Source organism: Somniosus microcephalus, unplaced genomic scaffold (assembly GCF_052327205.1).
Source record: "Somniosus microcephalus isolate GS21.2 unplaced genomic scaffold, FLI_Smic_1.0 unresolved_chr1, whole genome shotgun sequence".
NCBI classification, from domain to species: domain Eukaryota; kingdom Metazoa; phylum Chordata; class Chondrichthyes; order Squaliformes; family Somniosidae; genus Somniosus; species Somniosus microcephalus.
Genome location: NW_028225179.1, coordinates 69,076,437 through 69,101,384, shown reverse-complemented (window position 1 = coordinate 69,101,384; position 24,948 = coordinate 69,076,437). Strand labels below are relative to the sequence as shown.

Sequence of the window (24,948 nt, the reverse complement as noted above, 5' to 3'; positions counted from 1 at the left end):
CGGGTGTCACAGTGAGTCAGATAAACTGTCCTTTCCCCCTCTGGGACCGGGTGTAACAATACATTAGATACACTGTCCTATTCACTCTGGGACCGGGTGTCACAGTGCATTAGATACACTGTCCTTTCCCCCTCTGGGACCGGGTGTCACAGTGCATTAGATACACTGTCCTATCCACTCTGGGACCGGGTGTCGCATTGCATCAGATATACTGTCCTTTCCCCCTCTGGGACCGGGTGTCACAGTGCGTTAGATACACTGTCCTTTCCCCCTCTGGGACCGGGTGTCACAGTGAGTCAGATAAACTGTCCTTTCCCCCTCTGGGACCGGGTGTAACAATACGTTAGATACACTGTCCTATTCACTCTGGGACCGGGTGTCACAGTGCATTAGATACACTGTCCTATCCACTCTGCGACCGGGTGTCGCATTGCATCAGATATACTGTCCTTTCCCCCTCTGGGACCGGGTGTCACAGTGCGTTAGATACATTGGCGTAGAAATTCAGTTGTTTGCGCCAGCCGCTAGCGCCTTAAGAGGAGGAGATGTGGGGCGCTAGGCGGCTAGCGCCTCTCCCCAACTTCAGTAAAGATTTAGCGGTGGCGCAAAGACTTTGCGCGCGCTCAGCTGCGCGCGCAGATCCTGATGTCATTTCATCGTGCAACGCCCTTTGTTCGCCCCAAACCGGAAATTCAGTGGCGCCGGCCTATTGTGCGCCTGGCGCCCCTAGCGACTGGTAGAGGGGAACGGTTCTCAGTCACTGCGGGGCGCGGGGGGCGCAAATTAAAGGGCACTCCTCCTGCAGTAGAAAAGGCAGCCATTTTGCAACACTCCTTCTTTGTGAGAGACGGATCTTTGCAGAGAGACAAAGGTAGAGAGCTTTCTGGTTTGGCTCAACACTCGCACAGGTACTTGTGGCTTCAGGCCACAGCTTTCCACTTGTCTTTAACTTCAGAGCCATATCATTGATTGGAAACATATAATGGGGGCTGCAATGGGTGCAAACGTTGGCCTTCTCCATTGCATTCAAAGGGCTCACAGACGCCGTGAGAGAGTGGCAGACATGGCCAGACGGAGAGGGGGCAACAGGCGTCGGCAAAGGAGGCCTTACCCACCCAGGGTATACCGCCAGCAGTTCTCATATCTGAACATGTCTGACGAGCAGTGTGTTCGGAGGCTGCGATTCCGAAGGGCGGTGGTCACTGAGATCTGCCACCTGCTTCGCGGAGATCTGCAGCCACATCTGAGGAGCAGGACGTCTCTTTCGGTGGCAGTGAAGGTGACGGTGTCTCTCAACTTCTATGCCACCGGCTCCTTCCAATCCGCTACTGGGGACATTTTCAACATCTCCCAGTTTGCCGTGCATTGCTGCATCCGCCAGGTGACCAATGCCCTTTTCAGAAGGAGACGTCAGTTCATCTCCTTCTCCATGGCCCTTGTCAAGCAGCAACAGTGTGCAATGGGCTTTGCAGCATTAGCGGGCTTCCCCATGGTGCAGGGCGCCATTGACTGCACGCATGTGGCTTTGCGGGCACCTCTGGAGAATGCCGAGGATTACCGCAACCGGAAGGGCTACCATTCGCTCAACGTGCAGTTGGTGTGTGACCACAGGCAGCTCATCCTAGCTGTCAATGCCCGCTTTCCAGGCAGCAGCCACGATGCCTTCATCCTGTGCCAGACTTCTGTGGCAGACATGTTCCAGGCCCAGCCTCACCCACGAGGATGGCTTCTCGGGGACAAAGGCTATCCTTTGTGCACCTGGCTGATGACCCCGCTCCGTGCGCCCAGCACCCCTGCTGAAGAGGGATACAATGACAGCCATCAAGCAACCAGGAACATCATTGAGCAAACAATCGGCGTCCTGAAGCAACGGTTCCGCTGTCTGGATCGTTCCGGAGGAGCCCTACAGTATTCGCCTGAGCGAGTCTCCCATTTCGTGGTCGTGTGCTGCATGCTGCACAACCTGGCTATCCGCAGGACTCAGCCACTGCCACCAGACATTGGAGGACCACCAGAGGAGGAGGAGGAGGACCAGCACAGGAGGGAGGCAGAAAGTGCAAGGGCCGCCCGTCGGCGGCTTATTGCACGTCGGTTCTAGGCCCCCTCTCAGGGAATGGCTTGTGCCAATGGCAGAAGATGAATGTAGCCGCTCCACAAGCCCTCAGCCGAGCAGGGCAACCAGGACTTCCAAAAGAAAGCATGGACAGTGCGATTTAAGAACATTTATTTCTTTGAAACCTCTGCCCTTCCCACATTACAAACTAATGGAGAGAAGCCCCCGCAGAAAACACAAATTGACCAGTCTTGGCCTTTCAAAAAACACAAATCGACCAGTCTCGGCCTTTCAAAAAACACAAATACACCAGTCTCGGCCTTTCAAAAAAACAAATCCACCCTCCCCCTTTAAGAGCTTACCGGCGCCAGAGTGTCTGCCGTCAATCAGCAGCTCGCCGCACCTGCGCTGCGCCCGTCCTCGGGGGTTACGCCCCGGGCCGCCGGCTTAGCGCCTAATGATAGTCGTGCATCACCTGCTTTAGCGCAGCAGCAACCTCTTGGGGTGATGCCACTGAATATCGGTGAAGGTGGCGCGAAGTTGCGCCGGGCGCAAACTTTAGCGGCCGCCCAGCTGTAGCGCCCCAAACGTGGCTATACTGAATTTCTAGGCCATTGTCCTTTCCCCCTCTGGGACCGGGTGTCACAGTGCGTTGGATACACTGTCCTTTCGCTCTCTGGGACCGGGTGACACAGTGTGTTAGAGACACTGGCCTAGAAATTCGGTATAGCCGCGTTTGGGGCGCTAGTCCTGGCGATGCGCAAAGTTGAGCGCCAGGCGCAATTTAGCACCACCTAGCGCGATATTGGGTTGCAGCGCCCCTAAAGGTGATTGAGGCACTAAATCAGGCACTGCATGCTACTCTTAAGGCGCTAACCCGGCGGCGCAACCCAATTTCGTGGCGGCGGGGCGCAGCGAAGGTGCTGTCAATAATCACTTTCCCTGAGACACAGTGGCGCCGGCCAGCTCTTAAAGGGGCAGGTCAATTGGCATCACCAGACACACTCACTGCCTTGTAGGCCTTCAAAGCAGTGGGAGCCTACCTGTGGTGCACCAGCCTCGCAAGACATGGAAAGGTTGAGGCAGAGGGCGGAACGCCTCACTGATGGGGCATTGGTTGCTTTGGTTGGCGCAGTGGAATCAAGGCCAAGGAAGATGGTCGGAATGTGATTTATGTTTTGGACAGTCTCCCGGGTGTGAGAGGCAGTTATGTGTCAGTGTATTAGTTTTGCTTTCTGTTGCCATAGCTTTCTCATGTTTGAAGGAACCACATTTTGTGTAATGAAACACTTTCTTCATTTACAATGGCCATGCCTGCTATTTACATGCATCTTGCCCTTCACAGGCTTGGGGGTATCAGACCGGTTCCATTCCTGTTCTTGGAATGGCAGCAAGCAGAGAGGGGCCTAGAAGCTGCTTCTGATCAGCCTCTGACGCGCAGCCTGAGAAGAGCTGCTCGCGTAGAAATTCAGGCCAGCAGGCATCTTCTCAGCCACCGACAGAGATGTCCTGCACCTTATCTGAGGCTGCAGATCTGGCTGAAGCAGCTGGCACAGCTCAGTCACCACCTCCTTTCTAAATCACAGCCTTCTGACACACTGCTCCTCCGGCATGTTCATGTCGGAAAACTGCTGTCGGAAAACCCTGCCAGCATAAGGTCTGCTGTGGTGACGTCTGTTGGCCCTCCTCCGTCTGGCCATGCCTGCCCCCCTCTCCCAGCGTCTCAGTGCCCTTTCCAGATGATTCAGCAGCAGGACGTTCCCCTCCAATGCAGCCCCCATAATAAGTGCCCACAGGAAGGTTCCCCGTTGTCAAGGCTCACCAACAGCAAGGTGATGGTCAGAAGGCTGAAGATCGTCTGCCTGCGCTGGCTCAGTGGTCAAATGGCTATCAGTGTGCAGCTCAGCAACTCTTTGTAGCTCTCGAGGAAGTTGTGTGTTATGTCTGACATCTGGTGATAGGTACTCGATTGCCTTGGCCTGAGCACATGCAGTTTGATAGTGCTGTGATCATTGTATTGTGTAGAGGGATTTGATTGCTTGTGCCTGGAAGTGTGGGGGTGTGGCAGCCATATTAAAAGCAGCATGAACTGAACTCATTGACGGTCTCTGGATTATCTTTGCAAACACAATATTTGGCGACAAGGATGGCTGAAATCTCTCTGTAAGAGCCATAAAAGCTTAAGAAAATACTTTAAAATAGTGGCTAAATGGCATAATACAGTTAATTTACCTGAACGACTTATTGTATTAAGAAACCCCCTATTTTCTTGCTCCAGTAGTATAGTCCGACACCCCCTTCATTCTTGCCACAATGGAACAGTCCCTAAGCCACACATGGGTGCAGCCATCTTACAGTTTTAAACTGCACGTGGTGAAAGAGGCAGAAGCTGTGAGGTTTGGAGCAGTACAGTTTTTGACCGTGTTCGTTTATACGTGTTTGCTTTGTAATTCTGTTTGTTAAGTGTTATAGTAAACAGTTTAAAAGACAAAGCTACGTTTGGGAACGTTTTATTTCGACACGCGTCTACTCGTTGTTAAAGGCCCCACAGCTCAGTGGCCTGCCTGTTTGGAAACTAAGAAGCGCCACTACACTCTCTTCCACCACCTCCTCCCTTCCTTGCACTACCAGGTGAGCCCCCGATCCAATGGGTTCGCTGGTTACAGTCCTTTGAAACCTATCTCATTGCTCTTGGACTAGAAACTGTGAGTACGGCTCGGAAAAAGGCACTGTTATCCCATTGCTTGGGAGCAGAGGGCCAGCGTGTTCTTGGGACATTATGCACAGCAGACTCAATCCAAACATATGATGAGGCTGTGGCTCTGTTAAGCACACACTTCTCTGCCCCACAAAGTGCCCTCCTGCTGCGATTCATTTTTAGACAGCATCACCAACTCCTCAGCGAGTCAGTGCATCAATACGTGGCTAATTTGAAGGGGTTAGCTAGCTCATGCAAGTTCGGTGCATTACAAGATGAGATGGTGTGTGATCAACTAATAGAGCACACCAACAACGTGAGAGTGCGTGAAAGACTGTTACTCGAGTCCGACGATCTGTCGTTGTCACAGGCAGTCAACATTGCCTTTCAAGTGGAGTCTGCAGCCGAATGTGCAGCAAAACTAGCACACACACCCAGTGACAGCGCCCTCGGCCCCGACAGCTCTGACACGGTAATGCTCGCGCGACGGCAGCAACGCGCGCTACCGCGGCAACAGTGTGGAAACTGCGGATCTCGTTCACATGCTACCAGAGCGCAGAATTGCCCCGCGCGCGGCCAAGCCTGTCGAAATTGTGGAAAACAAAATCACTTTGCCAATGTCTGCCGCTCTGCCCCTGTTGCTACAGATGAACACTCTCAGTCCTCAAGCAGTTGGCCGACAATTCACACCGTGAGCTCTGGGCCAGTAGTGGCTTTCAAATCATGCACAATTAACCTGAATGATGTGTGCATCCCGCTGTTGTTGGATACCGGTGCGAGCGTCTCACTGCTGAATGTGGACACATTCAAACGCTTTTTCAGCTCCCTGCCACTCTCTGCGCCCTCCACTACCCTTTGCGGGTATGGTAATTCGAAAATTGGACTAGTGGGCTCAGTCAACCTCACTGTACGCTATGGAACAAAAGTTTTGCTAGATTTTTGTTTTCATGTGGCACGCCAAGGAGCTAACTTGATGGGACTGGGGATCTTTTCACTGACCTGGGTTTTTCTCTCTTGGACACCGGCGGGTCTGCGATTCTGCACGTCGCCTCACCGTGGCGCCAAACATGGCCAGCACTCTTCGAGGGTCTGGGCTGCCTGACTGCCTTCACCCACCAGCCCATGGTTGACTCCACCGTTACCCCTGTCATTCAGCCACTGCGCCGCATCCCGCTTGCTCTCCGTGACGGGGTCACAGCTGAACTAAAGCAGCTACTGGAAGCCGGCATCATCGAACCAGTTGATGCCTCCCCATGGGTCTCCAACCTGGTGGTCGCAACGAAAAAGTCAGGTGGTCTACGTGTCTGTGTCGATCTTCGAGCAGTGAATAAGGCCGTAATCCCTGACAAGTATCCACTGCCCACGTCAGAGGAACTCACAGCGCAGTTCTATGGTTCCATCCTGTTCTCGAAACTGGACCTTCGACAGGGCTATCTACAGGTTCCCCTCCACCCCAGCAGCAGGGACCTCACTGCTTTTGTGACACATGCTGGCGTCTTTCGGTACACCAGGATGCCATTTGGACTTAGCTCTGCACCCAGCTGCTTCCAAAAGGTGATGGCCTCTGTGCTCGCGGGCATTCCTGGGGTGGCCATCTACCTGGATGACATCGTCGTGCATGGGCCCTCGACCTCCACTCACGATGAACGCCTTCACAGGGTTTTCACAGCTCTGGCAAAACACAAGCTCACACTGAATGGCGAAAAGTGTGTCTTTGCTGTTTCAGAGATCGAATTTGTGGGGTTTCGGTTGTCGGCTGACGGTATATCCCCACTCCAGTCAAACGTGGATGCCATTCACAGCATTCCAGAACCCAGCTCTGCAGCACAGGTTGCCTCCTTCCTTGGCATGACTGGGTACTACCTGAAGTTTTTGCCCCAGTACTCAGCCACCACAGCCCCACTGCGCCAGCTCCTGCGAAAGGATGAGCCCTGGGTGTGGTCACAAGCCTGTACGGAAGCTGTTCGCTTCCTCAAATCGCAGCTCATGTCGCCTCCAGTGTTGGCTCACTTTGACATTGCCAGCCCCACCCTCGTCACCTGCGACGCGTCCGCTGCAGCTGTGGGGGCGGTGTTATCGCAGATACAGAATGGAGTGGAGAAACCAATCGCCTTTGCCTCCCGAGCCCTTAGCCCCACCGAACAGAAGTACTCAGTAGGCGAGCGTGAGGCGCTGGCGTGTGTCTGGGCATGTGAGCGGTGGCACCTGTACACGTATGGCCGTGACTTCACCCTGCGAACCGATCACCAGGCTCTCACTGCCCTGCTGTCGACATCCGGCACGGGCCACAGACCACTGAGTCTATACCGCTGGTCTGACCGCCTCCGCCAATACAATTTCAGTCTCCAGTTCACACCAGGACGTGACAACGTTGTTGCAGATCTGCTCTCCTGCACTGTCTCTGCCCCAGCCCCGCTCGTCGGGTCTGAACAAGTGGAACAGGATATCGTCCAGATGCTGCACACGCCTCTCCAAACCACAGTCTCTCTCCAGGAGCTCAAAGAGGCCTCTGAACAGGATCCGGCCCTCTCCCAGCTGTGCACCTTCATCAGAGATGGCTGGCCTCGCAAGGTGCCTGAGGAACTGTCTGCCTACTCCAGAGTTAAAGAGGAGCTCTCCTGCTGGAATGACTCCTGTGTTGCACGTGGGCTCTGCACTGTGGCCCCAAGTGCCCTTCGTGCGCGTGTTTTATCCATGGCGCATGAGGGCCACTTGGGCATAGTGAAGCTCAAACAACGATGCCGAGACCTAGTGTGGTGGCCGGGTATCGACAGGGAAGTCGAGGCCCTGGTCAAGGACTGTGCAGCCTGCCTTGTAAGTGGCAAGACTGGCCACCAAGCTCCTCCATCCCTGCAACCCCTTGCCTGGCCCTCTCAGCCCTGGGAGCACCTGCAGCTGGACGTCTGCGGGGAGATCCATGGTGTCCCCCACCATCAACGGTTCCTAGTGGTGACCTATGACCTGCACTCAAAATGGCCAGAGGTCACTGCCGTGGGCTCCGTCACCTCTCGGGTCATCATTGATATCCTTGAGTCCCTCTTCTCCCGCTGGGGGCATCCAAAGGCCATCACCACAGACAATGGCCCCCAAATGGTCTCTTCGGAACTCTCCTCTTACCTTGAGAGCAAGGGCATCCGTCACATTCGCACAGTGTACTACCACCCCGAGTCAAATGGGGGGGTGGAGCGTTTTAACCAGACACTGAAAAATGGCCTCAGAGCACACCTATCCCAGGGGTGTGCGTTTGACAAGGCCCTCCTCCACACACTGCTGCACTACAGAGCCTCCCAGCATTCCACTACAGGGGTCTCACCCGCATCCCTCATGCTAGGCCGTGAGCTCATGCTACCCCTTGGCAGGCTCCGCCACTCGCTAGCTCAGAGCCCTGCTCCACCGGCTCAAGCCACAGTCGCTAGACAGCAGGAGAAGATGAAACTCCGCTTCGACCAGTCGAAGAGGGCCAAGGCGCCCAACATCTCAGTCTCCGATTGGGTCAGAGTCTGCAGGCCTCACCGCAATAATAAGATGGCGTCATTCTGGTCCTCCCCTCTCCAAATCAGCCACCAACTTGGACCAGCCACTTTCTGCCTCACTGACGGCTCTCGGTGGCATGCCAGCCGCCTTCGGAAGGTGCCAGCACCCCCTGATGCGGGATTATACGGACCTAACCCCCAAGCCTTACCCCCAGAGTGGTGGGATGCACATGTGGCTCAGCCAGCCAACCCTCCAGCAGATATTGTGCCTCAGCCTGCTCCTCACCAGTCCACACCTCGGCCTGTTCGTACACGTTCTCGCCCTGGCCACCTACAGGACTTTGTCACTACATTTCATGTTTGAAATTCTGTGAGGGGGGAGGAAATGTTATGTCTGACATCTGGTGATAGGTACTCGATTGCCTTGGCCTGAGCACATGCAGTTTGATAGTGCTGTGATCATTGTATTGTGTAGAGGGATTTGATTGCTTGTGCCTGGAAGTGTGGGGGTGTGGCAGCCATATTAAAAGCAGCATGAACTGAACTCACTGACGGTCTCTGGATTATCTTTGCAAACACAATATTGTGCTCCAAAAATGGCTGCCGCTTTTAAACCACACCAGTCCCCTGTAAATAACGCTCCTCCAGCCCGAGAGCGACTTGGTAAGGTTCCAAGTAAGCTGTCACTATTAGCGCCAGGCGCTACGGAGGGGGGCGCCACTGAATTCCCGGTCCGGGGCGCCCAAAAGGCATTGCACACTCAAATGACGTCATAATCAGCCTGCGCCCATGAGCGGGCGCTAAGATTTAGCGCCGGCGCTAAATGCATGCTCAATATGGGGCGAGGCGCTGGGCGCCCTACGCCCGGCCGGAAATTGGCTAGTGCCCCACTTCTCGGCCTCTTTAGGCGTTAATCAGTGGCGCTAACAACCAAATTTCTCCCCCCCTGTCCTTTCCCCCTCTGGGACCGGGTGTCACAGTGCGTTAGATAAACTGTGCTTTCCCCTCTGGAGCCAGGTGACACAGTGCGTTAGATACACTGTCCTTTTCCCCTCTGGGACTGGGTGACACAGTGTGTTAGATACACTACAATGTCACCCTCTGGGACCGGGTGTCACAGTGTGTTATATACACTGTCCTAGCCCCTCTGGGACCAGGTGTCTCAGTGCGTTAGATACACTGTCCGTTCCCTCTCTGGGACCTTGTGTAACAGTACTTTAAATATACTATCCTTTCCCCCTCTGGGGCCTGGTGTCACAGTGCGTTAGATACACTGTGCTTTCCCCCTTTGTGACTGGGTGTCACAGTGCGTTTGATACACTGTCCTTTCCTCCTCTGGGACCCGGTGTCACAGTGTGTTAGATACACTGTCCTTTCCCCCTCTGGGACCAGGTGTCACAGTGCGTTTGATATACTGTCCTTTCCCCTCTGGGACCGGGTGTCACAGTGTGTTAGATACACTGTCCTTTCCCCCTCTGGGACCAGGTGTCACAGTGTGTTAGATACATAGAAGATAGGAGCAGGAGTAGGCCATTTGGCCCCTCTAGCCTGCTCTGCCATTCAATGCAATCATGGCTGATCATCCAAGTTCAGTACTTGGTCCCTGCTTTCTCCCCATACCCCTTGATCCCTTTAGCCTTAAGAAATATATCCAACTCCTTCTTGAATATATTTAATGAATTGGCCTCTACTGCCTTCTGTGGTAGAGAATTCCACAGGTTCACCACTCTCTGGGTGAAGAAATTCCTTCTCATTTCTGTCCTAAAAGGCCTACCCTTTATCCTTAGACTGTGACCCCTGGTTCTGGATTCCCCGACCATCGGGAACATCCTTCCTGCATCTAGTCTGTCCAGTCATGCCAGAATTTTATAAGTTTCAATGAGATCCCCTCTCATTCTTCTAAACTCCAGTGAGTACAAGCCCAATCGACCCAATCTCTCCTCATATGTCATTCCTGCCATCCCAGGTATCAGCCTGGTGAATCTTCGCTGAACTCCTTCCATGGCAAGAATATCCTTCCTCAGATAAGGCGACCAAAACTGCACACAATACTCAAGATATGGTCTCACCAAGGCCCTGTACAACTGCAGCAAGACATCCTTGTTCTTGTACTCAAACCCTCTCGCTACGAAGGCCAGCATACCATTTGCCTTCTTAACCGCCTGCTGCACCTGCATGCTTACCTTCAGCGACTGGTGCACAAGGACACCCAGGTCTCGTTGCACTTCCCCTTCTCCCAATCTATTGCCATTCAGATAATAATCTGCCTTCCTGTTTTTGACACCAAAGTGGATAACCTCACATTTATCCACGTTATATTGCATCTGCCATGCTTCTGCCCAATCACCCAAACTGTCCAAATCATCCTGTAGTTTCTCGGCATCCTCCTCACAGCACACACGCCCACCCAGCTTTGTGTCGTCTGGAAATTTGGAGATATTACAGCTAGTTCCCTTGTCTAGATCATTAATATATATTGTGAATAGCTGGGGTCCAAGGACCGATCCCTGCAGTACCCCACTGGTCACTGCCTGCCACTCGGAAAATGACCCGTTCATTCCAACTCTTTGCTTTCTATCTGCCAACCAGTTCTCTATCCAAGTCAATACCTTGCCCCCAATCCCATGTGCCTTAACTTTACATGCTAGTCTCTTATGTGGAACCTTATCGAAAGCCTTCTGAAAGTCCAAATGCACCACGTCCACTGGTTCTCCCTTATCTATTTTACAAGTTACATTCTCAAAAAATTCCAGTAGATTAGTCAAGCATGATTTACCTTTTGTAAATCCATGTTGACTTTGTCCGATCCTGTCACTGTTTTCCAAGTGCTCTGCTATTACATCTTTTATAATGGACTCTAGCATTTTCCCCACTACCGATTTCAGGCTTACCAGTCTATAATTCCCTGTTTTCTCTCTACCACCTTTTTTGAAAACTGGGGTAACATTACCTACCCTCCATTCCATGGGTACTATTCCAGATTCCATCGAATGTTGGAAGATGATCAGCAATGCATCTAATTCTAGGACCACTTCCTTAAGTACCCTAGGATGTAGATTATCAGGCCCTGGGGATTTATCGGCCTTCAATCCCATCAATTTCCCTAAAACCATTTCCCTACAAATACTGATTTCTTTCAGTTCCTCCCTTTCATCAGACCCTATGTTCCCCGACATTTCTGGGAGGTTATTTGTGTCCTCCTTTGTGAAGACAGAACCAAAATATGTCCTTTATTTATATTGGTCAGCCATTTCTTTGTTCCCCATTATAAATTCCCCTGATTCTGACTGCAAGGGACCTACGCTTGACTTCACCAATCTTTTTCTCTTCACATATCAATAAAAACTTTTACAGTCAGTTTTTATGTTCCCTGAAAGCTTACTCTCATATTCTATTTTCCCTTTCTTAATTAATCCCTTTGTCCTCCTTTGTTGAATCCTAAACTGCTCCCAATCCTCTGGATTACTGCTTTTTTGGCCAATTTATATGTCCTCTCCTTGGATCTTATGCTTTCCCTAATTTCCCTTGTTAGCCACGGTTGAGTCACCTTTTTTGTTTTATTGTTATGCCAAACTGGGATGAACAAATTCTGTAGTTCATCCATGCGGTCTTTGATTGTTTGCCATTGCCTATCCACCGTTAACCCTTTGAGTGACATTCCCCAATCAATCCTACCAAATTCGCGCCTCAGACCATCGTAGTTTCCTTTATTTAAATTCAGGACCCTAGTCTCTGAGTCAACTACTTCATTCTCCATCTTAATGAAGAATTCGATCATATTATGATCGCTCCGACCCAAGGGGCCTCGTACAACAAGATTGCTAATTAATCCTTTCTCGTTACATAATACCCAGTCTAAGATGGCCTGATCTCTGGTTTGTTCCTCGACATATTGGTCCAGGAAACCATCCCGTAAACACTCCAGGAATTCCTCCTCCACAGTATTGTTACTAATTTGGTTAGCCCAATCTATATGTAGATTAAAGTCACCCATGACGACTGCTGTGCCCTTTTTGCATGCTTCTCTAATATCCCTTTTAATGCCATCCCCAACCTCCGCATTACTGTTTGGAGGTCTATATACCACTCCCACTAACGTTTTCTGCCCCTTGGTATTTCTCAGTTCTACCCATACAGATTCCACATCATCAGAGCTAATATCCTTCCTTACAATTGTGTTAATCCCTTCTTTAACCAGTAATGCTACCCCACCTCCCTTTCCTTTTTGCCTATCTTTCCTGAATATTGAACACACCTGGATGTTGAGTTCCCAGCCTTCGCCACCCTGGAGCCATGTTTCCGTAATCCCAATCAAATCATATTCGTTTACCTCTATTTGCGCAGCTAATTCATCCACCTTTTTACGAATGCTCCTCGCATTAAGACATAAAGCCTTCAGGCTTGTTTTTTTAATGCTCTTAGACCCATTAGAATTATTATTTACTGTGGCCATGTTTGATTTAAACCGTTGATTTCTCTGACTGCCACTTTTGTTTTTCTCCTTCCTATCTTACACTGTCCTTTCCCCCTCTGTGACCAGGTGTCACAGTGCGTTAGATACACTGTCCTTTCCCCCTCTGGGACCGGGTGTCGCAGTGTGTTAGATACACTGTCCTTTCCCCACTCTGAGACTGGGTGTCACAGTGCGTTAGATACACTGTCCCTTCCCCCTCTGAGACCAGGTGTCACAGTGCTTTAGATACACTGACCTTTCACCCTCTGGGACTGGGTGTCACAGTGCGTTAGATACACTGTCCTTTCCCCCTCTGGGACCGGGTGTCACAGTGCGTTAGATACACTGTCCTTTCCCCCTCTGTGACCGGGTGTCACAGTGCGTTAGATATACTGTCCTTTCCCCCTCTGGGACCAGGTGTCACAGTGCATTAGATACACTGCCCATTTATGCCTCTGTCCCTCTGATCAGAAGTACCTTTGCTGAATGAAAATCACGGAATAAATTCTTCTGTTGAACGGTCTGATTGGTTGCGAAGAGGAAGGTGTTAGAGTCATTGAGAGCTTTCTCCAGCATACAGTAATCAGAGTGATCTCTGGGTGTGTTTTTCAAAAGCTCCTAGATAGAGACAACATATATATTAGTGTCACAATGGACCCAATCCCTTCCCATTCATTCCATTGTACAGAATCCCAATGGACCCAACCCCTTCCCATTCACTCCCATTGCACAGAACCTAAATGGACTCATCCCCTTCCCAATCACTCCATCGCCACTGAGTTAGAAGGTTGTGGGTTCAAGTCCCACTCCAGAGATTTGAGCACATAAATCTAGGCTGAGTGCTGGTTGGGACAGTGTAGAGGGAGCTTTACTCTGTATCTAACCCCTGCTGTATCTGTCCTGGGAGTGTTTGATGGGACAGTGTAGAGGGAGCTTTACTCTGTATCTAACCCCATGCTGTATCTGCCCTGGGAGTGTTTGACAGGACAGTATAGAGGGAGCTTTACTCTGTATCTAACCCGTGCTGTACCTGCCCTGGGAGTGTTTGACGGGACAGTGTAGAGGGAGCTTTACTCTGTATCTAACCCCATGCTGTATCTGCCCTGGGAGTGTTTGATGGGACAGTGTAGAGGGAGCTTTACTCTGTATCTAGCCCCATGCTGTACCTGTCCTGGGAGTGTTTGACAGGACAGTATAGAGGGAGCTTTACTCTGTAACTAACCCCATGCTGTACCTGTCCTGGGAGTGTTTGACAGGACAGTGTAGAGGAAGCTTTACTCTGTAACTAACCCGTGCTGTACCTGCCCTGGGAGTGTTTGATGGGACAGTGTAGAAGGAGCTTTACTCTGTATCTAACCCGTGCTGTACCTGCCCTGGGAGTGTTTGACAGGACAGTAAAGAGGGAGCTTTACTCTGTAACTAACCCGTGCTGTACCTGCCCTGGGAGTGTTTGATGGGACAGTGTAGAAGGAGCTTTACTCTGTATCTAACCCGTGCTGTACCTGCCCTGGGAGTGTTTGATGGGACAGTGTAGAGGGAGCTTTACTCTGTATCTAACCCGTGCTGTACCTGCCCTGGGAGTGTTTGATGGGACAGTGTAGAGGGAGCTTCACTCTGTATCTAACCCGTGCTGTACCTGCCCTGGGAGTGTGTGATGGGACAGTGTAGAGGGAGCTTTACTCTGTATCTAACCTGGGCTGTACCTGCCCTGGGAGTTTTTGATGGGACAGTGTAGAGGGAGCTTTACTCTGTATCTAACCCGTGCTGTACCTGCCCTGGGAGTGTTTGATGGGCAGTGCAGAGGGAGTTTTACTCTGTATCTAACCCGTGCTGTACCTGCACTGGGAGTGTTTGATGGGCAGTGTAGAGGGAGATTTACTCTGTATCTAACCCGCGCTGTACCTGCCCTGGGAGTGTTTGATGGGCAGTGTAGAGGGAGCTTTACTCTGTATCTAACCCGTGCTGTACCAGCCCTGGGAGTGTTTGATGGGACAGTGTAGAGGCAGCTTTACTCTGCATCTAACCCGTGCTGTACCTGCCCTGGGAGTGTTTGATGGGACAGTGTAGAGGGAGCATTACTCTGATTCTAACCCGTGCTGTAACTGCCCTGGGAGTGCTTGATGGGCAGTGTAGAGGGAGCTTTACTCTGTATCTAATCCGTGCTGTACCTGCCCTGGGAGTGTTTGATGGGACAGTGTAGATGGAGCTTTACTCTGAATCTAACCCGTGCTGTACCTGCCCTGGGAGTGTTTGATGGGCAGTGCAGAGGGAGCTTTACTCTGTATCTAACCCGTGCTGTACCTGCCCTGGGAGTGTTTGATGGGACAGTGTAGAGGGGGCTTTACTCTGTATCTAACCCACACTGTACCTGCCCTGGGAGTGTTTGATGGGACAGTGTAGAGGAAGCTTTACTCTGTATCTACCCCGTACTGTACCTGCCCTGGGAGTGTTTGATGGGACAGTGTAGAGGGAGCTTTACTCTGTATCTAACCCGCGCTGTACCTGCTCTGGGAGTGTTTGATGGGACAGTGTAGATGGAGCTTTACTCTGTATCTAACCCGCGCTGTACCTGCCCTGGGAGTGTTTGATGGGACAGTGTAGAGGGAGCTTTACTCTGTATCTAACCCGTGCTGTACCTGCCCTGGGAGTGTTTGATGGGACAGTATAGAGGGAGCTTTACTCTGTATCAAACCCGTGCTGTACCAACCCTGGGAGTGTTTGATGGGACAGTGTAGAGGGAGCTTTACTCTGTATCTAACCCGTGTTGCACCTGCCCTGGGAGTGTTTAATGGGACAGTGTAGAGGGAGTTTTACTCTGTATCTAACCCGTGCTGTACCTGCCCTGGGAGTGTTTGATGGGACAGTGTAGAAGGAGCATTACTCTGTATCTAACCCGTGCTGTACCTGCCCTGGGAGTGTTTGATGGGACAGTGTAGATGGAGCTTTACTCTGTAACTAACCCGTGCTGTACCTGCCCTGGGAGTGTTTGATGGGACAGTGTAGAAGGAGCTTTACTCTGTATCTAACCCGTGCTGTACCTGCCCTGGGAGTGTTTGATGGGACAGTGTAGAGGGAGCTTTACTCTGTATCTAACCCGTGCTGTACCTGCCCTGGGAGTGTTTGATGGGACAGTGCAGAGGAAGCTTTACTCTGTATCTAACCCGTGCTGTACCTGCCCTGGGAGTGTGTGATGGGACAGTGTAGAGGGAGCTTTACTCTGTATCTAACCCGTGCTGTACCAGCCCTGGGAGTGTTTGATGGGACAGTGTAGAGGCAGCTTTACTCTGTATCTAACCCGTGCTGTACCTGCCCTGGGAGTGTTTGATGGGACAGTGTAGAGGGAGCATTACTCTGATTCTAACCCGTGCTGTAACTGCCCTGGGAGTGTTTGATGGGCAGTGTAGAGGGAGCTTTACTCTGTATCTAATCCGTGCTGTACCTGCCCTGGGAGTGTTTGATGGGACAGTGTAGATGGAGCTTTACTCTGAATCTAACCCGTGCTGTACCTGCCCTGGGAGTGTTTGATGGGCAGTGCAGAGGGAGCTTTACTCTGTATCTAACCCGTGCTGTACCTGCCCTGGGAGTGTTTGATGGGACAGTGTAGAGGGGGCTTTACTCTGTATCTAACCCATACTGTACCTGCCCTGGGAGTGTTTGATGGGACAGTGTAGAGGAAGCTTTACTCTGTATCTACCCCGTACTGTACCTGCCCTGGGAGTGTTTGATGGGACAGTGTAGAGGGAGCTTTACTCTGTATCTAACCCGCGCTGTACCTGCTCTGGGAGTGTTTGATGGGACAGTGTAGATGGAGCTTTACTCTGTATCTAACCCGCGCTGTACCTGCCCTGGGAGTGTTTGATGGGACAGTGTAGAGGGAGCTTTACTCTGTATCTAACCCGTGCTGTACCTGCCCTGGGAGTGTTTGATGGGACAGTATAGAGGGAGCTTTACTCTGTATCAAACCCGTGCTGTACCAACCCTGGGAGTGTTTGATGGGACAGTGTAGAGGGAGCTTTACTCTGTATCTAACCCCATGCTGTATCTGCCCTGGGAGTGTTTGACAGGACAGTATAGAGGGAGCTTTACTCTGTATCTAACCCGTGCTGTACCTGCCCTGGGAGTGTTTGACAGGACAGTGTAGAGGGAGCTTTACTCTGTATCTAACCCCATGCTGTATCTGCCCTGGGAGTGTTTGATGGGACAGTGTAGAGGGAGCTTTACTCTGTATCTAACCAGTGCTGTACCTGCCCTGGGAGTGTTTGACGGGACAGTGTAGAGGGAGCTTTACTCTGTATCTAACCCCATGCTGTATCTGCCCTGGGAGTGTTTGATGGGACATTGTAGAGGGAGCTTTACTCTGTATCTAGCCCCATGCTGTACCTGTCCTGGGAGTGTTTGACAGGACAGTATAGAGGGAGCTTTACTCTGTAACTAACCCCATGCTGTACCTGTCCTGGGAGTGTTTGACAGGACAGTGTAGAGGGAGCTTTACTCTATAAAGCTTCCTCTACACGGTGGCATAGTGGTTAGCACTGTTGCCTCACAGCGCCAGGGACCCGGGTTCGAATCCGGCCTCGGGTGACTGTCTGTGTGGAGTTTGCACATTCTCCCCGTGTTTGCGTGGGTTTTCTCCGGGTGCTCCGGTTTCCTCCCGCAGTCCAAAGATGTGCGGGTTAGGTTGATTGGCTATGATAAATTGACCCTTAGTGTTAGGGGGATTAAATACATGGGGTTACGGGGATAGGGTGGGATATGTGTTGGTGTAGGGGTTATGGGGATCGGGTGGGATATGTGTCGGTGCAGGCTCGATGGGCTGAAATGGCCTCTATCTGCACTGTGGGGTTTCTGTGATTCTGTGATATCTAACCTGTGCTGTACCTGCCCTGGGAGTGTTTGACAGGACAGTAAAGAGGGAGCTTTACTCTGTAACTAACCCGTGCTGTACCTGCCCTGGGAGTGTTTGATGGGACAGTGTAGAAGGAGCTTTACTCTGTATCTAACCCGTGCTGTACCTGCCCTGGGAGTGTTTGATGGGACAGTGTAGAGGGAGCTTTACTCTGTATCTAACCCGTGCTGTACCTGCCCTGGGAGTGTTTGATGGGACAGTGTAGAGGGAGCTTTACTCTGTATCTAACCTGGGCTGTACCTGCCCTGGGAGTTTTTGATGGGACAGTGTAGAGGGAGCTTTACTCTGTATCTAACCCGTGCTGTACCTGCACTGGGAGTGTTTGATGGGCAGTGTAGAGGGAGATTTACTCTGTATCTAACCCGCGCTGTACCTGCCCTGGGAGTGTTTGATGGGCAGTGTAGAGGGAGCTTTACTCTGTATCTAACCCGTGCTGTACCAGCCCTGGGAGTGTTTGATGGGACAGTGTAGAGGCAGCTTTACTCTGCATCTAACCCGTGCTGTACCTGCCCTGGGAGTGTTTGATGGGACAGTGTAGAGGGAGCATTACTCTGATTCTAACCCATGCTGTAACTGCCCTGGGAGTGCTTGATGGGCAGTGTAGAGGGAGCTTTACTCTGTATCTAATCCGTGCTGTACCTGCCCTGGGAGTGTTTGATGGGACAGTGTAGATGGAGCTTTACTCTGAATCTAACCCGTGCTGTACCTGCCCTGGGAGTGTTTGATGGGCAGTGCAGAGGGAGCTTTACTCTGTATCTAACCCGTGCTGTACCTGCCCTGGGAGTGTTTGATGGGACAGTGTAGAGGGGGCTTTACTCTGTATCTAACCCATACTGTACCTGCCCTGGGAGTGTTTGATGGGACAGTGTAGAGGAAGCTTTACTCTGTATCTACCCCGTACTGTACCTGCCCTGGGAGTGTTTGATGGGACGGTGTAGAGGGAGCTTTACTCTGTATCTAACCCGCGCTGTACCTGCTCTGGGAGTGTTTGATGGGACAGTGTAGATGGAGCTTTACTCTGTATCTAACCCGTGCTGTACCTGCCCTGGGAGTGTTTGATGGGCAGTGCAGAGGGAGCTTTACTCTGTATCTAACCCGTGCTGTACCTGCCCTGGGAGTGTTTGATGGGACAGTGTAGAGGGGGCTTTACTCTGTATCTAACCCATACTGTACCTGCCCTGGGAGTGTTTGATGGGACAGTGTAGAGGAAGCTTTACTCTGTATCTACCCCGTACTGTACCTGCCCTGGGAGTGTTTGATGGGACGGTGTAGAGGGAGCTTTACTCTGTATCTAACCCGCGCTGTACCTGCTCTGGGAGTGTTTGATGGGACAGTGTAGAGGCAGCTTTACTCTGTATCTAACCCGTGCTGTACCTGCCCTGGGAGTGTTTGATGGGACAGTGTAGAGGGAGCATTACTCTGATTCTAACCCGTGCTGTAACTGCCCTGGGAGTGTTTGACGGGCAGTGTAGAGGGAGCTTTACTCTGTATCTAATCCGTGCTGTACCTGCCCTGGGAGTGTTTGATGGGACAGTGTAGATGGAGCTTTACTCTGAATCTAACCCGTGCTGTACCTGCCCTGGGAGTGTTTGATGGGCAGTGCAGAGGGAGCTTTACTCTGTATCTAACCCGTGCTGTACCTGCCCTGGGAGTGTTTGATGGGACAGTGTAGAGGGGGCTTTACTCTGTATCTAACCCATACTGTACCTGCCCTGGGAGTGTTTGATGGGACAGTGTAGAGGAAGCTTTACTCTGTATCTACCCCGTACTGTACCTGCCCTGGGAGTGTTTGATGGGACAGTGTAGAGGGAGCTTTACTCTGTATCTAACCCGCGCTGTACCTGCTCTGGGAGTGTTTGATGGGACAGTGTAGATGGAGCTTTACTCTGTATCTAACCCGCGCTGTACCTGCCCTGGGAGTGTTTGATGGGACAGTGTAGAGGGAGCTTTACTCTGTATCTAACCCGTGCTGTACCTGCCCTGGGAGTGTTTGATGGGACAGTATAGAGGGAGCTTTACTCTGTATCAAACCCGTGCTGTACCAACCCTGGGAGTGTTTGATGGGACAGTGTAGAGGGAGCTTTACTCTGTATCTAACCCGTGTTGCACCTGCCCTGGGAGTGTTTGATGGGACACTGCAGAGGGAGTTTTACTCTGTATCTAACCCGTGCTGTACCTGCCCTGGGATTGTTTGATGGGACAGTGTAGAAGGAGCATTACTCTGTATCTAACCCGTGCTGTACCTGCCCTGGGAGTGTTTGATGGGACAGTGTAGATGGAGCTTTACTCTGTAACTAACCCGTGCTGTACCTGCCCTGGGAGTGTTTGATGGGACAGTGTAGAAGGAGCTTTACTCTGTATCTAACCCGTGCTGTACCTGCCCTGGGAGTGTTTGATGGGACAGTGTAGAGGGAGCTTTACTCTGTATCTAACCCGTGCTGTACCTGCCCTGGGAGTGTTTGATGGGACAGTGTAGAGGGAGCTTTACTCTGTATCTAACCCGTGCTGTACCTGCCCTGGGAGTGTGTGATGGGACAGTGTAGAGGGAGCTTTACTCTGTATCTAACCCGTGCTGTACCTGCCCTGGGAGTTTTTGATGGGACAGTGTAGAGGGAGCTTTACTCTGTATCTAACCCGTGCTGTACCTGCCCTGGGAGTGTTTGATGGGCAGTGTAGAGGGAGTTTTACTCTGTATCTAACCCGTGCTGTACCTGCACTGGGAGTGTTTGATGGGCAGTGTAGAGGGAGATTTACTCTGTATCTAACCCGCGCTGTACCTGCCCTGGGAGTGTTTGATGGGCAGTGTAGAGGGAGCTTTACTCTGTATCTAACCCGTGCTGTACCTGCCCTGGGAGTGTTTGATGCGACAGTGTAGAGGCAGCTTTACTCTGTATCTAACCCGTGCTGTACCTGCCCTGGGAGTGTTTGATGGGACAGTGTAGAGGGAGCATTACTCTGATTCTAACCCGTGCTGCAACTGCCCTGGGAGTGTTTGATGGGCAGTGTAGAGGGAGCTTTACTCTGTATCTAATCCGTGCTGTACCTGCCCTGGGAGTGTTTGATGGGACAGTGTAGATGGAGCTTTACTCTGAATCTAACCCGTGCTGTACCTGCCCTGGGAGTGTTTGATGGGCAGTGTAGAGGGAGCTTTACTCTGTATCTAACCCGTGCTGTACCTGCCCTGGGAGTGTTTGATGGGACAGTGTAGAGGGTGCTTTACTCTGTATCTAACCCGTACTGTACCTGCCCTGGGAGTGTTTGATGGGGCAGTGTAGAGGAAGCTTTACTCTGCATCTAACCCGTACTGTACCTGCCCTGGGAGTGTTTGATGGGACAGTGTAGAGGGAGCTTTACTCTGTATCTAACCCGCGCTGTACCTGCTCTGGGAGTGTTTGATGGGACAGTGTAGAGGGAGCTTTACTCTGTATCAAACCCGTGCTGTACCAACCCTGGGAGTGTTTGATGGGACAGTGTAGAGGGAGCTTTACTCTGTATCTAACCCGTGTTGCACCTGCCCTGGGAGTGTTTGATGGGACAGTGTAGAGGGAGCTTTACTCTGCATCTAACCTGTGCTCTACCTGCCCTGGGAGTGTTTGACAGGACAGTGTAGAGGGAGCTTTACTCTGTATCAAACCTGTGCTGTACCTACCCTGGGAGTGTTTGATGGGACAGTGTAGAAGGAGCTTTACTCTGTATCTAACCCGTGTTGCACCTGCCCTGGGAGTGTTTGATGGGACAGTGTAGAGGGAGTTTTACTCTGTATCTAACCCGTGCTGTACCTGCCCTGGGAGTGTTTGATGGGACAGTGTAGAAGGAGCTTTACTCTGTATCTAACCCGCGCTGTACCTGCCCTGGGAGTGTTTGATGGGCAGTGTAGAGGGAGCTTTACTCTGTATCTAACCCGTGCTGTACCAGCCCTGGGAGTGTTTGATGGGACAGTGTAGAGGCAGCTTTACTCTGCATCTAACCCGTGCTGTACCTGCCCTGGGAGTGTTTGATGGGACAGTGTAGAGGGAGCATTACTCTGATTCTAACCCGTGCTGTAACTGCCCTGGGAGTGCTTGATGGGCAGTGTAGAGGGAGCTTTACTCTGTATCTAACCCGTGCTGTACCTGCCCTGGGAGTGTTTGATGGGACAGTGTAGAGGGGGCTTTACTCTGAATCTAACCCGTGCTGTACCTGCCCTGGGAGTGTTTGATGGGCAGTGCAGAGGGAGCTTTACTCTGTATCTAACCCGTGCTGTACCTGCCCTGGGAGTGTTTGATGGGACAGTGTAGAGGGGGCTTTACTCTGTATCTAACCCATACTGTACCTGCCCTGGGAGTGTTTGATGGGACAGTGTAGAGGAAGCTTTACTCTGTATCTACCCCGTACTGTACCTGCCCTGGGAGTGTTTGATGGGACAGTGTAGAGGGAGCTTTACTCTGTATCTAACCCGCGCTGTGCCTGCTCTGGGAGTGTTTGATGGGACAGTGTAGATGGAGCTTTACTCTGTATCTAACCCGCGCTGTACCTGCCCTGGGAGTGTTTGATGGGACAGTGTAGAGGGAGCTTTACTCTGTATCTAACCCGTGCTGTACCTGCCCTGGGAGTGTTTGATGGGACAGTATAGAGGGAGCTTTACTCTGTATCAAACCCGTGCTGTACCAACCCTGGGAGTGTTTGATGGGACAGTGTAGAGGGAGCTTTACTCTGTATCTAACCCGTGTTGCACCTGCCCTGGGAGTGTTTGATGGGACAGTGTAGAGGGAGTTTTACTCTGTATCTAACCCGTGCTGTACCTGCCCTGGGAGTGTTTGATGGGACAGTGTAGAAGGAGCATTACTCTGTATCTAACCCGTGCTGTACCTGCCCTGCGAGTGTTTGATGGGACAGTGTAGATGGAGCTTTACTCTGTAACTAACCCGTGCTGTACCTGCCCTGGGAGTGTTTGATGGGACAGTGTAGAAGGAGCTTTACTCTGTATCTAACCCGTGCTGTACCTGCCCTGGGAGTGTTTGATGGGACAGTGTAGAGGGAGCTTTACTCTGTATCTAACCCGTGCTGTACCTGCCCTGGGAGTGTTTGATGGGACAGTGCAGAGGAAGCTTTACTCTGTATCTAACCCGTGCTGTACCTGCCCTGGGAGTGTGTGATGGGACAGTGTAGAGGGAGCTTTACTCTGTATCTAACCCGTGCTGTACCAGCCCTGGGAGTGTTTGATGGGACAGTGTAGAGGCAGCTTTACTCTGTATCTAACCCGTGCTGTACCTGCCCTGGGAGTGTTTGATGGGACAGTGTAGAGGGAGCATTACTCTGATTCTAACCCGTGCTGTACCTGCCCTGGGAGTGTTTGATGGGACAGTGTAGATGGAGCTTTACTCTGAATCTAACCCGTGCTGTACCTGCCCTGGGAGTGTTTGATGGGCAGTGCAGAGGGAGCTTTACTCTGTATCTAACCCGTGCTGTACCTGCCCTGGGAGTGTTTGATGGGACAGTGTAGAGGGGGCTTTACTCTGTATCTAACCCATACTGTACCTGCCCTGGGAGTGTTTGATGGGACAGTGTAGAGGAAGCTTTACTCTGTATCTACCCCGTACTGTACCTGCCCTGGGAGTGTTTGATGGGACGGTGTAGAGGGAGCTTTACTCTGTATCTAACCCGCGCTGTACCTGCTCTGGGAGTGTTTGATGGGACAGTGTAGATGGAGCTTTACTCTGTATCTAACCCGTGCTGTACCTGCCCTGGGAGTGTTTGATGGGCAGTGCAGAGGGAGCTTTACTCTGTATCTAACCCGTGCTGTACCTGCCCTGGGAGTGTTTGATGGGACAGTGTAGAGGGGGCTTTACTCTGTATCTAACCCATACTGTACCTGCCCTGGGAGTGTTTGATGGGACAGTGTAGAGGAAGCTTTACTCTGTATCTACCCCGTACTGTACCTGCCCTGGGAGTGTTTGATGGGACGGTGTAGAGGGAGCTTTACTCTGTATCTAACCCGCGCTGTACCTGCTCTGGGAGTGTTTGATGGGACAGTGTAGAGGCAGCTTTACTCTGTATCTAACCCGTGCTGTACCTGCCCTGGGAGTGTTTGATGGGACAGTGTAGAGGGAGCATTACTCTGATTCTAACCCGTGCTGTAACTGCCCTGGGAGTGTTTGATGGGCAGTGTAGAGGGAGCTTTACTCTGTATCTAATCCGTGCTGTACCTGCCCTGGGAGTGTTTGATGGGACAGTGTAGATGGAGCTTTACTCTGAATCTAACCCGTGCTGTACCTGCCCTGGGAGTGTTTGATGGGCAGTGCAGAGGGAGCTTTACTCTGTATCTAACCCGTGCTGTACCTGCCCTGGGAGTGTTTGATGGGACAGTGTAGAGGGGGCTTTACTCTGTATCTAACCCATACTGTACCTGCCCTGGGAGTGTTTGATGGGACAGTGTAGAGGAAGCTTTACTCTGTATCTACCCCGTACTGTACCTGCCCTGGGAGTGTTTGATGGGACAGTGTAGAGGGAGCTTTACTCTGTATCTAACCCGCGCTGTACCTGCTCTGGGAGTGTTTGATGGGACAGTGTAGATGGAGCTTTACTCTGTATCTAACCCGCGCTGTACCTGCCCTGGGAGTGTTTGATGGGACAGTGTAGAGGGAGCTTTACTCTGTATCTAACCCGTGCTGTACCTGCCCTGGGAGTGTTTGATGGGACAGTATAGAGGGAGCTTTACTCTGTATCAAACCCGTGCTGTACCAACCCTGGGAGTGTTTGATGGGACAGTGTAGAGGGAGCTTTACTCTGTATCTAACCCGTGTTGCACCTGCCCTGGGAGTGTTTGATGGGACAGTGCAGAGGGAGTTTTACTCTGTATCTAACCCGTGCTGTACCTGCCCTGGGATTGTTTGATGGGACAGTGTAGAAGGAGCATTACTCTGTATCTAACCCGTGCTGTACCTGCCCTGGGAGTGTTTGATGGGACAGTGTAGATGGAGCTTTACTCTGTAACTAACCCGTGCTGTACCTGCCCTGGGAGTGTTTGATGGGACAGTGTAGAAGGAGCTTTACTCTGTATCTAACCCGTGCTGTACCTGCCCTGGGAGTGTTTGATGGGACAGTGTAGAGGGAGCTTTACTCTGTATCTAACCCGTGCTGTACCTGCCCTGGGAGTGTTTGATGGGACAGTGTAGAGGGAGCTTTACTCTGTATCTAACCCGTGCTGTACCTGCCCTGGGAGTGTGTGATGGGACAGTGTAGAGGGAGCTTTACTCTGTATCTAACCCGTGCTGTACCTGCCCTGGGAGTTTTTGATGGGACAGTGTAGAGGGAGCTTTACTCTGTATCTAACCCGTGCTGTACCTGCCCTGGGAGTGTTTGATGGGCAGTGTAGAGGGAGTTTTA

General features: G+C 51.6%; 1 protein-coding gene across 4 annotated transcripts in view; it reads right to left on the bottom strand.

Moving 5' to 3' along the window:
* The window catches only part of LOC147095467 (active breakpoint cluster region-related protein-like), a 334,266-nt gene that overhangs the window by 184,927 nt on the left and 124,391 nt on the right, over window positions 1-24,948 (bottom strand). For all 4 annotated transcript variants that reach the window (XM_085974613.1, XM_085974616.1, XM_085974612.1 and 1 more), the window contains exon 8: window positions 13,155-13,295. In XM_085974613.1, the coding sequence (XP_085830739.1) occupies window positions 13,155-13,295 (141 nt within the window). The remainder of the gene's footprint in view (window positions 1-13,154; window positions 13,296-24,948) is intronic.